This window comes from Cryptotermes secundus, unplaced genomic scaffold, assembly GCF_002891405.2.
Source record: "Cryptotermes secundus unplaced genomic scaffold, Csec_1.0 scaffold825, whole genome shotgun sequence".
Taxonomy (NCBI): domain Eukaryota; kingdom Metazoa; phylum Arthropoda; class Insecta; order Blattodea; family Kalotermitidae; genus Cryptotermes; species Cryptotermes secundus.
The window spans coordinates 205087-222462 of NW_019738888.1; the positions used below are offsets into that span (position 1 = coordinate 205087).

Consider the following 17376-nt stretch of genomic DNA (forward strand, 5'->3'; position numbering starts at 1 on the left):
ACCAACTTCGCTGTAAACAAGTTCCGCGGCAACGAATACGAGCTCGGCAATAGAGGAATTGTTGGAGAATAGACACACAATAGAAAAACCATGGAGATCGCGTACGAGGTAAAGGTAAATTTGTCCCTGTATTTTAAGTAATAGGCAGCGCCACAGCTCAAGCGGNGCACCTAAAATTGTCTCTCTTCCTTCTGTTCTAATGCTTCCCTTTCTGTGGCGCGTTTTGGTTAGCCGCGCTGTTTCATTTCGATTCTGCACCCGAATAAGCTTCAATATTCCAAAGTCACTGGCTGCCTTGTGAACATCTGTAAGGGCCTTCCTTTGAAAGGCGATAATGAAGTTCTTTTTTTATTGCTAGTGGGGTGGGACTAAGTCCCGTGTACTGCGGCCACTTCTGGCCTATTGTACCAGTCCCAGATGATAGGCGAGGGTGATTGTAGAGTAATTGGTGGAATGAAGATTGGCAGGGGAAACCTTAGTACTTGGGGAAAACTTGCCCCAGTGCCACTTTGTCCACCACAATCCCACTTGACCAGACCTGGGATCGAACCCGGGTCGCCGCGGTGGAAAGCCAACGACTAACAGCTTGAGCTATGGTGCGGCCGCTTAACTATGTAAGGAGCTGGGATGGCATAGTCGGTATAGACTGGTTATGGACTGGGCGACCGAGGGGTGGGAGTTCAAGTCCCTGTAGGATTAAGAATTCTTGCTTCCACATGTCGCCCAGACCTGCTCTGAGGCCCATCCAGTCTCCTATCCAATGGGTGCTGGGGGCTCTTTCCCGGGGGTAAAGCGGCCGTGACGTGCAGTTTACCACTCACGTCCAACTAGTGCCAAGGTCAAGAAAATGTGGATCTATAAATCCACTGCCCCATACACCTTCATGGTGTAAGGACAACTTTACCTTTTACACTAATTGAAAGGCTCAAATCTCATACAAGGTATTTTCTAACAAAATAATGGCATTTCGGTTGTAGAATGTTTAAAAATCTATTTATTTTGAATCACAGAAACAAAAAAAAATTCCACAATTTTTAAAATTTGAAAATAAGAGCAATGTAATATATTATCTGCATAATACTGTGGCATATAGACCTGTTGCTAGGCAAATACCACGAAACAAGCAATGAGTACAGCCGTTTAGAGGAAATAGTGTTTTCTATGTGGTCTGCGCCGAGGANGCCCCATACACCTTCATGGTGTAAGGACAACTTTACCTTTTACACTAATTGAAAGGCTCAAATCTCATACAAGGTATTTTCTAACAAAATAATGGCATTTCGGTTGTAGAATGTTTAAAAATCTATTTATTTTGAATCACAGAAACAAAAAAAAATTCCACAATTTTTAAAATTTGAAAATAAGAGCAATGTAATATATTATCTGCATAATACTGTGGCATATAGACCTGTTGCTAGGCAAATACCACAAAACAAGCAACGAGTACAGCCGTTTAGAGGAAATAGTGTTTTCTATGTGGTCTGCGCCGAGGAGTTGACAACAGCTCTGCACGGGCAGCTGTGACAAGTGGACCTGAGCACGGGAAGCTGAAGAATCTCCAATGTTAGAAGCTGGTGCAAGGAAATGGCTGGTTAAGACAGCAGCCTGGAAAAGACTTAGCAGATGTTGTGGTGATTTATAAGGCATGGAAATCAGCAATAGCTCTGTAATCGCTTGAAGTTATGAGTGGTGTATACAAGTGGTCAATAAATCCCTTCACCAATCCAAACTCCTGAAATCATGACACAATACTACACACACACACAGAGTGCATTTACATCACCTACATACACCCACCATCATTAGTGAGAAAGTATTAACTCAGTGTGTTCAAATTTCCCACAGGTTCATGAATACTGGGACACATCCTGGTTTGTCCTCTGCCGCAAGTTCAGCCAAAAACATTAATTCTGAGATAACATGAGAAATTTAAAGCTGACAGTATTGAAGAGATTACTACAGACACAAAAACCATGTACAACTGTGGTAGACACTTGACTGAAGACAGCACAGGATCAAAAATTTGCAGGACATGAGATCACAGGGCAATCATGACATTGGAAGGAGGATTTTTAGATGGGTACAGGCATAAAATTGCATATTTGGTGAAAATATGATGTTAAGTAGGCACAGCTGTGCTGTGCAACATATGCACAAAGATAAAATCTCTGCTGGTACTGGCTGTATTAATTTGTGTTTAAAATATTCAAATGCCATCTGAAAATTATTATTTTTGTGGTATTCTCTTATATCTTTTCAGTAAAGAAATGAAACATGACATTTCAGTTACATTTTACCATTACAAAGATATGACAGATTAGCTTCAGTTATTCCAGTGCTGGCTTACAGCTTATTTTTGGCTAGATAACGCTGAAAGTGTGGGGGGAACCATGTTTCTTCCAGATTCCAATCATACTTCCTGAACAGATTCAAATTTGCTGACAGGGTATGCCAGTTAATTTAGTTTTCATTGGGACTGTGTTTGATTTAGTAAGCATAAATAAAAAAATCTGCAATTTTCTTCTCAGTAGCTTAAGCACATGCAACTATAAAGGTGTTCTCATTGCTTTCTACAGATCCTGTTCCTACTAACTGGACTAATTAAGAGGAATTCCATTAGTCTATGCATATATGGTTGCAATGCATTAAAAGCACATACCTCTTTAAATTTTTTATGGTTGGCAGGATACTATTTTATGTTAGGTGTGACTTCTGGTTTATTCAACAATAATTTATCATCTACAGGGATTATACAGTGTTGAATGGGAAATGGGAAACAGACGGACAGTCATAAGCTACTTTAAGCAACTGCCTTTGTATTTTGTGTATTCTGTCTGGAGGAGCAGAAAGAACACAAAAATTAGGATAGTCAGTCTTCCTATCAAAATTGAGTCCAGAGGTGGGGTACTGTGTCAACTTCCATGCTTTGTTTGATGTAAAGGCTTAACATGTCATTACAGAATTCGGTCTACTTAAACACAAAGTTTAAATTTAAAAACATAAATAACAAGCCTTGTATTCAATTACAGGTTTCCAATAAATACTAGTAACTCACTTAACCTCACAAAAGGAAGATGTGTCATGTTAAGGTACAACTGAATAGCCAAGACATAGTTTATTGGACTACCCATTTAGCGTCCAGTATCTGATCGAATTACATTCCCATTCAATATCAGTATTTTGGTATCTCATTTTCACCACAAACTGTTTGAACTCATATTCACATACTTGTAGCAGTAAGAAGTAACATATTTAGAGATTCACACACACACTGCTCATAAATATAAAAGTGATATCCTTGTTAATATCCATTGGAACACCATGTCCTTAGTATCGGTATTTGGTAGAGTAGTCCTTCGGAGAAACAACCAAACCTCTTCCTTTGCGAGCCCCTCTGTATACTGTTTCAATTATATCAATCATCTCCTGCTTGTCTTCCAAAGGCCAATTAATTTTATTGTTGTTTCCTGTTCCCAGATCAATCATTATGTGTTTGTTTCGGAAGAAGAACATAACGGTACATGGATCATACAACTCATACCTGAAACACAGGATAGAAATGCACATTACTCAATTGCTGCAATTAGTAATACACCACATTTGAATTTTGTTTTAAGGAGACAGGGAGCATACAAGAAAACATGTGGAAGTTTGAAGGTGAAGCACTTCATACAGAAGAGGACTGGACACTTAGAAAAGCAAACTTATTTATTCCTTGCATGTTTTACTGGTGAAGAGGAATAAAATACATGAGAATAAAAATGTACCACACATGTATTAAAAACAAAAGTCCATTTATATATGAGACATTTCTTAGTAAATTGAGGGAGGCAATATATCACATAAGATACTAACATCTTTTCGTTTTCATGCAGTATATGCACCATGTTTTACCAGTCAAATTAATACCAATGTTAACCACTTAAGTGCTGACTTAAAATGCAGTTTGTGTCCTTTAACATATGGCATATATATTATTATCATTTAAAAACCTGTGACAAATACTTCCATATGGTTCTGGCATCTTCTGAGAAACATATGAACTATGTGCAAAAGCTATCACACAACCATGAAAAACACTGGGATAAACAAACACAGTACAGCACTGAGCCCTAAAGTTCTTCAGATATGCTAAGTAGGAACTGAGAGAGAATCAGTTATAGTAGTAACAGTGAAGGGGTTAAAGTAGGCCAATAGCATAGCACTGCTTGGTCAGATGAAGACAATGGAACTGTCATAATAAGAGGCAAAAAGAATAAATCTGTACACTGCAAAACTAACCATGCTTATGAACAGCAAATGGTGTAAAAAAAATGGATCATTACTTTTGGAGTGACCCTACATACACACATGAACAAATACACTCCCTTTCACATATTTGCAGACATATGAGGGAGAGTCAGTAAATGGATAACAAATGGAAGTAAAACAGCTGTAATGGATATAATAGGTTTTCTGTGTATGTCACTAGGTAGCAGCACAGTCCAGCCACATGACAGTTTAGCTAGCAGACATGCACATGTTCACAGGCTGGTTTCAATACTCAAAATGGCAACTGTGCTTGAGGATACTACTGAAGAGCAGCGTTATATTGTGTGTGCAGAGAGACTCAATGCAAAGGATATTCATGAAGAAATGTGCCTGACATGTAAAGTAGTTCACAGCTGGGTCAAGAAATTCTCTCAAGGACATTCAAAAGTTGCAGATGATGAAACATAAGTGCAGAAGTGGCTGAGACAATAGTCAATATACTGCAAGTTTTGATGTCCTGCTAAAGCGATGTGACAAGTGCAACAATGTTGGTGGAGGATATGTCAAGAAATAAAAGTTCCCCCCTCCCCCAAGTTTGAATATCACATGTTTTACATTTTACAGCCATTTGTGACCTATTTAATGACTCTCCCTTGTACTACTTGTATGTTCATCCAGATAAAAATACATACATTTTATTGAAGTCAGGGACCTTTGTGATATCCACCAGATATAAAACAGCAAAATTCTTAACCTTTTCTGCAATGCTGTACAAAACTTCATCCATCTTCATACACGATGGGTCCCAATCATGACCAAATCGAATTACCTGGTACAAATTAAAAGAAATGTAATACCATCACTACATTTGTTTCACGATTTATAATACTTTGATTTACCATGGTATGAGGCTAATGTACCATGTAGAGACAGGTTAGAACACCTCCACCTGCGAGTTACGGAAGGTAACAAAATGGGAACCTGGTGCCTGAAGGTATACTGGGCCAACATGTCACTGGGGAACAGAGAGACCTGGTCTTCCAGGTCAGGGGTTAGATGCAAGGCTGACAATCTTGCTTCACATAAAAAATATTTATTTAAGAAATCTAAAGAATTTAAAACTGGAAGTCTACAAATATGGCAGAATCTTCTATGCAAGGCTATGGCTCAAAAAGGGCTGTTCTGACAACGATGATGAGGCTAATGTAAAATGTGCATTTATTCTGGACAATGTGTCACAGAAAATAAGAAAAAGGCAGAGGTAAATGGTACAATAATTGGGAAACACACAATCTATTTTGTAATATAACATTTACATTTTCCATTCAATTCATATGCTTTAGGTCCAGATATTTCCTCAGCACTTCTTCTGCATAATACAATCTTTTCTCTCAAAGCAATGATTATGTTTCATAGCAGTACAAAAGAGGTAAAGTGATAGGTTAGGTTAGGTCGGGTGAACTTAGTTTGTATTGCATCAGCTTAGCACTATGTGAAATACAAAACTCTGTAGTTTCAGTCCACAAGCGAACAATACCGACCCAGTGACCACTGCTTGTCAGCAAATTTAGTGCCAAATTTTGCTGATAAAGGTGTCACGTGGTCAATGCAACAAATCCACACAGCCGTTAATTTCGGCTTTCTAGACCGGAGCCGCTATTTCCTTGAAATAGCTCCTCAATTATCCTCACGAGGCTGATTGGATCCCATTCCAGACCCACTACTTCCCAGAAAATTTGGTAGCGCCAGGAATCGAACCTGGACCTCTGAATCTGTAGCCAGGAACTAGACCACAGAAAATAATTTCACCAATATTAGCATTATACAGGTTTGAGGTGCAGAGGCTCAAGTATATGGTCTCCCAATTATAAAGTTGTATCAGCATCTGTATTCCCAGTTTGACAGACAAATTCTTAAACTGATACAGTCACTGTTGCACAATTTAAACAGACTGCTACACAATTTCAAAAGAAACAGTCAATGTAGCCTCCCACGTTTTACTTGCTTACTACTGCATAAATAATAATACACTACAAGGGTGAGCAAGCTGGGTCAAGAAGTAACACTTCTGATTTATATACAGTTGTCCATGTCAAATCTTGCCTGGGGTAGTACTATCACGTAAGGTTTCTTGTAGCTTTCTTCAGTTCCTTCAGGTGAATGCTAGTACAAGGCCTTGAAATATGACTCTACTTTCTCCCAAAAAAATCCTTTCGTTTTACGAAACGCAATCATACACTCATACCATTTAACACTAAATAACTTCTGCAGTTCATACAGTATTTTTATATAACCCACAGTCCAACCATCTATTACAGATACACTAATGGAAAGCTCTAAAATAGCAGTACACTAGTGAGAATCTATTACAAGAGTATTTTACACTGGAGTACAGAGAACAGAACTTAGTAGCTTAAGATACAATGTGACATATACATATGTAAATATTACTATATAAAATAAAGAATATCTACAGATCTGATAATAAATCAATATAATGCACAACAGTTTGCAATCTGAAATTCCTAGAACCACATTTTTCAAGTAGTGTTTCCCTTTCATTAATGTGCCCATTTATTTTTGGACTACAAAATGTCCTACCCCTAGCTTTGTCATAATGTAATGTACAGTCCTGACACTGACTGCGCTCAACACATTAACGTCTTGGGCTGGTAAGTCAGTTTTTGCTTAATTAAGTAGCAATTCAGTGGCAATGAGCCGGTCACTGTTACAAAAACACATACTTTAATGACATCAATGAGTGTGACATTCGGCACTGAGGAGTTCCCTAGAACTCAAATGAGATGGGATGCCAAACTAAAATAACTGGTGCAACAGCTGCAGAGACACTAAAAGGGAAAGAAAAATTTGTAGCCCATATATAATAATAAATAAATGTCCTAGAAATGTGAGAGATTCCGTTGTGCTGTATGGCACCAAGTATTCTGTAAAAAGATCTGCATTTCACATGTTAAGAATGGTAAGGAGAAGGATGAGGGGGGCTGATTATGCAAGTCAATGTAGTATACTTCTGATTACCAGTGCTGAATATCTGTCCAGACGTTTTTAAGTTAATTCATGTACATGGAAAGTCTGAGCAAACTTAATATCACTCAACAGTGCTGTGAACAAGCCAACAGGTGACAAGCCACAAACCACACAATCAATACATGGATAATTGGTAAAATACCACACAGCAACTGGTAACTTTCATTCAGCACTGGTGCCCATGAATACCAACACAGGAGTGTAACTGCCTCAAGCAGATTACAGAACTTTACAGAAACTGGAGTGAAAACAGACATTATCAAAGAATGTAAAAATTAAAATATACAAAACTATAATTTTGTCTGTTCTGTATGGGTATCAAATTCGGTCTCTCCCATTAGGGAAGCAATAAATAATAGGAGGGTGGAAAATTTCATGAGGTACTTTATATCTGTACTTCTCACCAAATATTAGGGTGAATAAACCAGGGATAGTTACATGGGTGGTCCATGTGACATGCATTGGAAAAAAGAAATGCACATAAAGTTCTGGTCATAGAAAACCCAAAGAAAGGAGAATATTAAATGGTTATTAAAGATACAGAGTGGAAGAATATATATTTGACTCAGAACAGGGACCAATGGCAAGATTTTATGATCTAATTTTTAAATCGTAACTATGGTCTATAATGCAACACTAACTTTATATAAAAGACACTAAAATATATTAAATACACTATAAGTGCTTGTTAAATATTTTAAAATATCATTAAAATGATACATTCATTCCTTGTTGAAACATGTTTTGGCCACACATGGGCCATCATCAGGCAACATATTTTGTTACTAGGGAGACTACTGCACTGTACACTTTGTCTTCTGTGCCCTTAAGCACATCGTTGTTTTTGTTATTAGTTTCCTTCGTAGAATACTTCCATTGTATCGTGTATTCTGTATATTTTTAGTGTCATTTATATAAGGTTACTGTTGCATTACAGACAGTATACTTACAATCTAAAAGTGATGCCACAGTGCAACAGGATGATGATGAAATATAATATTTATGATCTAAGTAATGAACCTTTAGGTTCCATAAAATGCAGGGATTCTTTTAATTAGATGTACAAAAATTACCTCTCATGAGTTCTGCTCCATGAAGCTACATCGCAGTTGAAATAGCAGAATGGAAGAAGCTAGCTCCTTAGCAAGGAATTCTGTAATCCTTTTTGGGCTGTCTGCCATTATAATGCATTCTCCCCTAATTTAAACATAAAACATAAGATTCCTGCTATAGATATAACACCTGAAAAATTATCTTACCACAACTCGATCCTCCTCTGAGAGTATAGCTTGATCAACTTGCCAGCCATTGTGGAGATGTCCTAACATGTACGACATGTTGGCTGATTACAGTAAACAACAACCTGAATGGTACAAAAGCATAACACACGTAAGACTTCAAGAGTTTTCCAGTGGTGAAGATTAGTACCATTGTCTTCTGGTTTATTACACTGTACAGTGTGATAGGTGGGTACCACCGTTTTGAAGAAACATACTGCCTCATTTTCAGTTGAAAAGATCCTAGTATGTAAAGCATTATGATTTTTCTGGTTTTTACAGTAATGAGCTCTAGGCGAACCAAATCCTCACCCTACCCACTTCGACCCTGAAGACAGAGGCGTCATGTTTCTCTAAAATTGTATCCACCTATAGACAAAACCTGGCAGGCAACAATCTAGATTATGAGTACTTATGTAATGGGAATAATGCTGAATATGGTGTTCTCAAAGCAGTAGCTATGGAGAATACCATCTTCTATGACGTGACACCATGTAGTGCAGTATAAGTCCACCAACGTTTCGGAGGGACGCACTGCCACCATCCTCAACCCTCAAAATTGCGACAGTGCTTTCCTCCGAAACGTCTAACTTCTACACGACTACATGACGTCACATAGTAGACGATAGTCCTTTTCAAATACAAAGTGGTGTCCTTCTTTATCAGATAAATCCAGTGCAACCCTGGAACAAAGAATTATCGGTGTTCATGGGCCGACCAATAACCTGAAATTATACTAACTCATTTATAAAATGAAGCATAACATACGATTTATAGACATTAATTTTAAATTACTGATACAATGCACATATAATATGTATATAATTATTAAAAATCTAAATACCTTTATTATTATAACGTGGACAATTTAAAAAAAAACACAAAACAAGCAACACCTACCACAGCCACGGACGTCACAGATTACTTATTTTGTTGACAGATGATTCACTGTTCATTGATCTGTGTGTTTACCGTAAGGTACGAACCGTGCCAACAATGCCATGTAGCCCATGTAGGGTAGAACGATGTGAGAGAACGTAGATATCGTAGATTTTACACATCTTACACGGAATACGGGTTCAGTAACAGTAGAGGTTAGGAAGGGAAGTAATTGATAAAGTACTTTAGGAGAAAAAACAGATTCTGAAGTTTTATCAGCTGATATTGCGAATGGGAAAATGATTAACTTTTGCTGCCCAGCCCTAAATCCCACGATTCTATGCAGTACTGTGAGTACCGATGGTTACGAAGTGACAAATCTAGTTTCGAGTAATGCAGATGAAGCTCGGAAAGGTTTCTTGGCTTATAATGCCATTAAACCTCCGGTGACAATAACCATTAACTTTTTCTGCAGTGTCAACGTAAGTCACATAATTTTGTGGTCACAAGTTGGTTGTCAGAAGTCTACTGGATTTGAAATTTATGCGAACTCAGCGTCGAAATCCAAATCACAGGATTATCAGAAGGCTGCATATGGTTATCTTGAAGGTGATGAAATAGGTGTAATATTTTATCGAAGAGGCAGTTACCACGAGTGCATTAAATATACCAAACAACTGAATTTTTTTGCTTGGAAAGCCATTCCTGGAAGAACATGTTATTTTCTTAATAATGCAGTAAGTTTACAGATTAAAATAATTAAAACAAGGTCGTCAGTTCCTGCTTTGGCTAGAGTAGAAGTATGGGGAAACCCAAGTAAATCGTGTGACCAAGCCATCAAGCACAGTGTTTTTAAATTGTGGGCAGACAGAAGTCCGAAGAAAGAAACTATGTGCTGTGATGAGTCAGAGAGACAATTACAAACTGTTTCCGATTCTGATGTGGAGTTTGAAATTCCTGAGGAATTTCTTGATTCAGTAACTTGCACAGTAATGGCTCTTCCCTTCATTTTGCCTTGTGGGAAGGTTGTGGATCAAAGTACGCTTGAGAGACATGAACAGCACGAAGCAAAGTGGGGACGAGCACCTAATGACCCATTCACAGGAAGGATATTTAATGAAAATCACCGGCCCATTCCAGCCACTTCTCTTAAAGCTTGTATTGATAAGTTTCTTATTGAGCATTCTGAGAGACAAGAACTGACATATGTACCAAGAACCACAGGCAGGGAAAAGAGAAGTAGAGTTCATGAAGCAAGTTGCAGTAGTGTGTCTCCAGCAGACATTAAACTCAGTACCTCTGTAGGGTGTCCAACTGAGAGTAAGGAAGTGACTTGTCTATCTGCTTCAAAAAATGTATATCAGTTGAGGCATAAAAGCCCAAAGTACAGAGATGAAGATGTGACTGGGACTAAGATACCTGATGTAGAATCATATGAGGAGAAGGTAGACTGGAGTCTGGACTTTGCTGTCAAGTCTACTCTCGCAGGTCTTCCTACATATACTAGATTCAATGATCATGTGGTCATTCAGCAGTGTGCTGCATGTAGTAGTGACAGCATTTTGTTTAAACTTCCTTGCAAACATTTTTTGTGTAGGGTGTGTCTTGTGTTGAAGAAGGAATCCAAGAAGTTAATCTGTGATGTGTGTAAAGCTTGTTTCCAGTCTAGTGATCCATTACGATATCATGTATAGTTCTCAAAGGGTGGAATATTATGTTGATTACCAGTGAAATAGCTTCGTCACTTGGAAACCTTCATACTGAGTCTTCAATCTCAGACTATTCCCAATGTAAGTTAACAGTGTAATTGAATGCATAGTAAGAATGAATGTGTACCTGTGTAAATTAGTACACTTCTTTCTGTTTATCCATGCACTCTAGGTTATTCTTATCATATGTTTGTAAGCCTGTGTTGCTGAAAGAACAGGATGAGTTTATTAAAGAGCTGGAAACAGTACTTGCTGCTGTTACTAGACAAAATGTAAATCATTCTAACCCATCCAATCCTAAGGTGTAAAACTTATGAAACACTATTGTATAGTAAACATGTACAAACATTTGGAAAGAATAAATTGGGTTCTATTAAATAAGGGATAAACTGTCAGCACATCTTTCTGTATGCTGGAACTTATGAGAGATAATCAGATTTAAGCTGCAAGTAGTAATGGTGAGTGCTAGGAGTATGTCTGTTATCCTTTCTGTATCTCTTGATCTCATTATCAGATATGTATATTGTGAATGGCCCCCAAAATGAGCAGTGTTACATTTATATATATACAGTAGAACTTGGTTATAGCGTCATCAAAGGGACCTAAAAATAGTGTCGTTATAAACGAATGTTGTCGTAACTGAAATGGGCACATCCACAGTAGCCTTATGTTAGTCACGTAAAAATCTACCAAAAACCGAGTTAAAATGTTGCATTTTTTAGTGAAATACATAGTTAAGTACAGACTAACGTAACATTAACGTGGAATTGCCCAAATGTGTAATATCAAAGACATATTACAGCACTTTTCACTGACAATACACACAATATTTCACAAATCACATTAACTTTCTCTTCAATGCTTAAAACTTTCCTTTTCATTGCCATGTTTTCGCTACTGCACTTCTCTGGGTTTAGGCAGGAACACTATAGGGTAAGTAGACAATGTGAGGTCCTGTTAGACGAGATTCTAGGAAAGGAATGCAGTTAACAACCTGCCGCGTCCTCTTGCACTATTCACGCAGTCCCACCCCACACCCTTGTTTTCGCATAAAACCCACGCTCCTCTTGCAGCCCGCGGTCGTATTCTTCCAGGACAGTCACGTCAGCAAGTAGAGAAAGTGAGGGTGGGCAGACACATCGAACTTTCCCACGATATCAGAGAAATTCAGGAATGAAAATGACGTTACATACGAGGTTGATGCATTTGTGCATGTCGTACTAAGCAAGGTATAAAAACAGTTGCTGTATGAGGAATTAGTTCATACCATTGAATATTTGACGCAATAGACAAGGTGTCGCAGAAACCGATGTTGCTATAACCAAGTTTTACTATATATATATATATATATGCACATACAGAGGGCTTACTATGCTAGTATGCATGCTGGCAAACAGTTGTATACTAGCAAATTTGTCAAAGTTGTCTGTCTGTGTATTGTGTTTCCACCTTAAGGCTAATTTTGAGAATGAGCGTGTTTTTGGAAAAGAGTTGTGTATGAGTATGTATCACTTTTCCTTTGCACGTATTTTGTACACATGTGTACATTATTGCTTGTCTAACATCTTTGAGTGTATGTTGTACCTTGGGTAGGCAAGCTTATGAAAGAAAATCCTCTGTGTTAAAGGTCTTTGATATTGCAGTTTTGATTACCATTAAATGTTGAAAGCAGAATCTAGTAACTTTCTAACAACAGTAAGCTATGTCACTAATGACCATGCAGTTTATTGATTTTCTAGAACTATTTACCACTGCTTGTTGACCACAAGTTTTGTTGCTTGTATATACAGTATGACTCATCTGTGTAATAACTCCATAGAGCAGAATTAAAAATAACTGCTCAGCTGATCAAAAAAATTCCCCATCTTTTGTGGAACCCAAAGGTTCGTTATAGCATTCTCAAGAACCTCATCCAGATCCTGAGCCAAATTAAACCAGTCACCACCCAGTTTCTTCAACATTCAATATGTATGCCCAAGTCTTCCACATGATATCTTCCTTTCAGGATTTACAAGCAAAACTCTGTGCACATTATTTGCCCTGCCAGCCTAACCCTCCTTTAATTGATTGTACTACTAATATCTGATCTCAAGAATACAAATTGCAAATCTCAGTAAGCAGTTTCATCCAGTCACCTGTTACTTCCTACCTCTTAGATCCAAATATATGGGATATGGAGTTTGTTGCTGTCCAATGAGAAGGAACCATATGGTTAAGATGATTTTAAGGAAAAGAGGCAAAGGCAGACTACTCAGTTTGTATCTGCACAGTTCAGGTTGGGATGTGTGGCTAATTCAGTGGCTTTCCTGGTGATGTGCAGTCATCATATGTAGATACAAATATTATGTTTCTGGACATTATCCATCGGCCTGTTTTCATTTAAAAACGTTTCAGAGACTGGATTCTGTCTCCATCTTCAGGTAAAACCTACTCAGTTTGGCCCAATTGCTATAACTAGTCCTTATCTCTGGAGACCTCCACCAACACAAGACAAAGCATTAGCCAAGCACAGCACAAACCATCTGTGAAAGCTAAGATGAAACATTAAAATATTAAGAACTCCACATGTATGAGGCCTAGCACCAGAGAACTATCAGAAGAGAAGTCATCACTGCAGAGACAAATTATCTGTATGGTGCAAACACACACACACACACACACAAAAAAACTTTTCCCACTCAACCTACACTGGACAGAGTTGTAGATGCATAATGTCCAGAAACGTAATATTTGTATTAATGTATCATCACAAATTTTTAGATCTTATTAAGTGTAGATGTTCGTGAGAGATTCAGTTTCATAAAGTTTTATGCTGTCGCTTGGCAGCTGCTGATGTTTGGACATCTGGCATGGTTTCTCAGAGACAACAGCGCAAATAAGTATCACAACAGGTTATGTTTACTGAATGCAATAGCAAGAAAACTAGTGAAGTCAGACACAAAATTTGAGATTTTCACAGCAGTAAAGATATTGATGGTAGTTTTCTGGGTTATAACTGTGAAGGCTGTTAGATGGTTACCAACATTTTGGAGAAAGATCTTGCCGCCATCTTCAGGGTATCCTCCAGCTTGATTAACAGCAGATATATTCAGAGTTATGTTGGTCCATACAGTTTAGAATGTATAAAATACCCCCTCATCAATTACAAAAAGATCACAGACCTCTGAACACACTTAAGAGTTTAATAACTGAAAACCTATATACTTATGAAGCTGAGACCTCCTTGAGGAGAAGCCAAATTCGCAGCTACTCAAGAATTTACCAGCATGTTATGGAACCCAAAGGTTCATTACCGTGTTCATAAGAGCCATCCACTGGTCCCTATCCCAAGCCAGATCAATCCAATCCATAGCATCCCATTTTAATATTGTTCACCCACCTACACCTTGGCCCTCCCAGTGGACTCTCTGGCTTTCCCACCAATATCCTATACGCATTCCTTTTCTCCCCCATTCGTGCTACATGCCCTGCCCACCTCAACCTCCTTGACTTGATCATTCTAATTATACTTGCAGAAGAGTAAATGTTATGAAGCTCCTCATTATGCAGTTTTCTCCAACCTCCTGTCACTTCATCCCTCTTTGGTCCAAATATTCTCTTCAACATCCTGTTCTCAAACACCCTCAGTCTGTGTTCCTCCCTTAATGTCAATTATAGTTCTGTATATTCAAATTTTTATGTTTTGGACAGCAGACGAGAAGACAAACGGTTCTGGACTGAATGGTAGCAAGCATTACCCGAGTTCAGTCTTCCCTTAATTTCCTCTTAAATCAGGTTTTGATTTGTTATTGTCATTCCCAAATATTTGAACTATGCCACATTTTCAAAACGTCTGTTCTCTATCATCATGATTTTGCCCTTCGTTTTGGTGACAAGTTAGCAACATATACTTACAGGGGATGGACAAAAATATGGAAACACCTCGTGAAATGCATGCCTGAATTGAAGTGTTTATTTTAGCGACGTTTGTAGGACACGCTGTCGTATCTGCCCAACACCACTACCTGTACAACCTCCGCAATATGTTGCAAGCTTCATTTGTTGTCGAGACAGTGTTCTCTGCAATTTTTTGTGCATCACATCCAAGCTAACAGAATTCGAACGCGGGCGAACTGTTGGGGCCCATATGGTGGGTGCTTCCATAACCCAGGTAGCCGAGGTTTTTGGTGTTTCGCGAGGCACAGTATCCAAGATTATGACCGCATACAGGAGGACTGAAAAAACCGCACTGATAAACACCAGCATGGATGGAAATGTGTGTTGAGTGATCGAGACAGACGAACATTGCGTAGGATTGTGACGAAAAATAAGACTACAGCAGCAAAAGTGACTGCTGAACTGAATGTCACACTCACAAACCCTGTCAGCACCAACAGTATGAAGGGAACTGCACAAGCAGGGTATTTCTGGATGAGCTGCAATTCCAAAGCCACTCATCAGTGATCAAAATGCCACTAAGAGGACAGTGTGGTGCCAAAGTCATAATCCCTTCACACAGTTTCTGACTTCTGGCCGAGTTTACGTCTGGAGAACGCCATCCCAAGCTTACGATCCAGATTGTTTGCTGCCAAGAGTGAAACATGGCGGTGGGTTCAATCATGGTATGGGCAGCCATATTGTGGTATTCTGTCGGACCCATCATTACCCTGCAAGGTCACGTCACTGCCAACGACTATGTGACCGTTTTGGGCAACCAGGCCCATCCCATGGTGCAAACTTTGTTCCCCAATGGTGATGCCATTTACCAAGCCAACGATGCCTGTGTTCACATAGATCACATCTTCCAGGACTGGTTTTCTGAGAATTAAAATGAAGTGTCATGTCTGCCATGGCCCCCACAATCGCCAGATATCAATATATTGAGCCTTTGTGGTCTCTTTTGGAGAGCAATCTGCATGCGCACTATCCACCTCCATCATCGATAACAGAACTTACCATGTTTTGCAAGAAAAATGGTACAAGATTCCCTTGCATATCATACAGGACCTCTATTTATTCATTCCAAGGAGACTGCAAGCAGTTCTGCAAGCCAGAGGTTGTCCTACACCATATTAGTCACGGTAATGTGTTTTTTGTTGGGTGTTTCCATATTTTTGTCCATCCCCTGTAGTTTTATCTGTGTTTACTTCTAAACCAACCTTGCTTGCATCAATTAAAGTTTGTGTGTTTTTCTTTATGATATCTATGTTATCACCCAGGAGATCCACGTCATCGGCACAGACCAACAGTTGATGTGTCCTGTTTAATTTCAATCCCACCTGGTTTTCCTGGAACTTTCTAATGGCATATTCTAAAGCAAAGTTTAAAAGGAGTGGCAATAAAGCATCTCCTCGTCTTAGACAATTCTGGATAGGAAATTTATCAGACAAATGTTTACCTATACAGACTTTACTATAAGTTTCGTTTAAACACATTTTAATCAGCTTAACTAGTTTCATGGGTATCCCAAACTCAGAATATTGTATGAGGCTCGTCCACAAAGTAAGTTTCCCTGGGGCCGTTTATAGAAACAAAACACAATTTCATGGAAATATTTATTGCCACAGATACAGCAAGTCTTCACTTATTTTTAAACATAATTGCCACAGGAACTGAGACATTTGTCATACCGTGGGACCAACATTTGAATACCTGTGTCGTAGAAGTCTGCCGTCTGGGATTGGAACCACTGTGTGACAACCTTCTCTGACTCTGTCATTCTCAAAACGCTGACGCTCACCGGACAGGAATTTTTTGAGGTGTAGGAAAAGCTGGAAATCACTGGGAGCGAGATCCAGGCTGTAGGGTGGATGATTAAACACCTCCCAGCTGAACTCCTGCAGGAGACTTGCTGTCCGTCAAGCCGTGTGCGGCCTAGCATTATCATGCAGGAAGACAATACCGGCACTAAGCATCCCGCACCGCTTGTTCTGAATGGCCTGTCGCAACTTCCGCAGTGTTTCACAGTAACGCTCAGCATTCACCGTCTCACCTCTGGTCAGGAAGTCGATGTGGAGAACGCCCTGTCTGTCCCAGAATACCGTGCACATCACTTTCCGTGCCGACGTCTGCTTAAATTTCGTCTTACAGGGAGATCCACTGTGATGCCAATGCATTGACTGCTGCTTGGTTTCTGGGGTAATGTGTGAAATCCACGTTTCATCACCTGTGATGATTCGGTCCAGAAACTCGTCGCCGTCATCATGGTACCACTGCAGAAATGTCAATGCTGA

At 39.0% G+C, this 17376-nt stretch overlaps 2 protein-coding genes and 1 long non-coding RNA gene across 4 annotated transcripts; 2 read left to right on the forward strand and 1 right to left on the reverse strand.

Annotated features, from left to right (window-relative positions):
* The first annotated feature begins 22 nt into the window (after positions 1-22).
* LOC117282843 lies at positions 23-2967 on the forward strand. Its single transcript, XR_004513753.1, has 2 exons — positions 23-108; positions 1846-2967. It is a non-coding gene; the product is annotated as an uncharacterized LOC117282843 (long non-coding RNA).
* A 133-nt stretch (positions 2968-3100) lies between these two features.
* LOC111871297 (thioredoxin-like protein 4A) lies at positions 3101-9531 on the reverse strand. 2 transcript variants are annotated; one of them, XM_023864301.1, is made up of 4 exons: positions 9477-9531; positions 8559-8662; positions 4944-5080; positions 3101-3541 (listed from the first exon to the last, which is right to left on the reverse strand). In XM_023864301.1, the coding sequence occupies exons 2-4, from the start codon at positions 8634-8636 to the stop codon at positions 3328-3330; spliced, it is 429 nt and encodes a 142-aa protein (XP_023720069.1). In that variant the 5' UTR covers positions 8637-8662; positions 9477-9531; the 3' UTR covers positions 3101-3327. The 2 variants fall into 2 exon arrangements, with proteins under 2 accessions (XP_023720069.1, XP_023720068.1); XM_023864300.1 differs by having other exon boundaries at positions 9421-9503.
* Positions 9532-9602: 71 nt separating this feature from the next.
* Positions 9603-11412, forward strand: LOC111871285 (RING finger protein 37). The gene has a single exon (XM_023864283.2). The coding sequence runs from the start codon at positions 9755-9757 to the stop codon at positions 11147-11149; it is 1395 nt and encodes a 464-aa protein (XP_023720051.1). The 5' UTR covers positions 9603-9754; the 3' UTR covers positions 11150-11412.
* Positions 11413-17376: the final 5964 nt, after the last annotated feature.

Coding starts and splice junctions, on each gene's coding strand:
- LOC111871297 (XM_023864301.1), bottom strand. CDS start 8,636: ATGTCGTACATGTTAGGACATCTCCACAATGGCTGGCAAGTTGATCAA. Junction 5,081..8,558: donor CAGAGGAGGATCGAGTTGTG/GTAAGATAATTT, acceptor AATTTGTACCAG/GTAATTCGATTTGGTCATGA. Junction 3,542..4,943: donor GTCCCTGACTTCAATAAAAT/GTATGTATTTTT, acceptor CCTGTGTTTCAG/GTATGAGTTGTATGATCCAT.
- LOC111871285 (XM_023864283.2), top strand. CDS start 9,755: ATGATTAACTTTTGCTGCCCAGCCCTAAATCCCACGATTCTATGCAGT.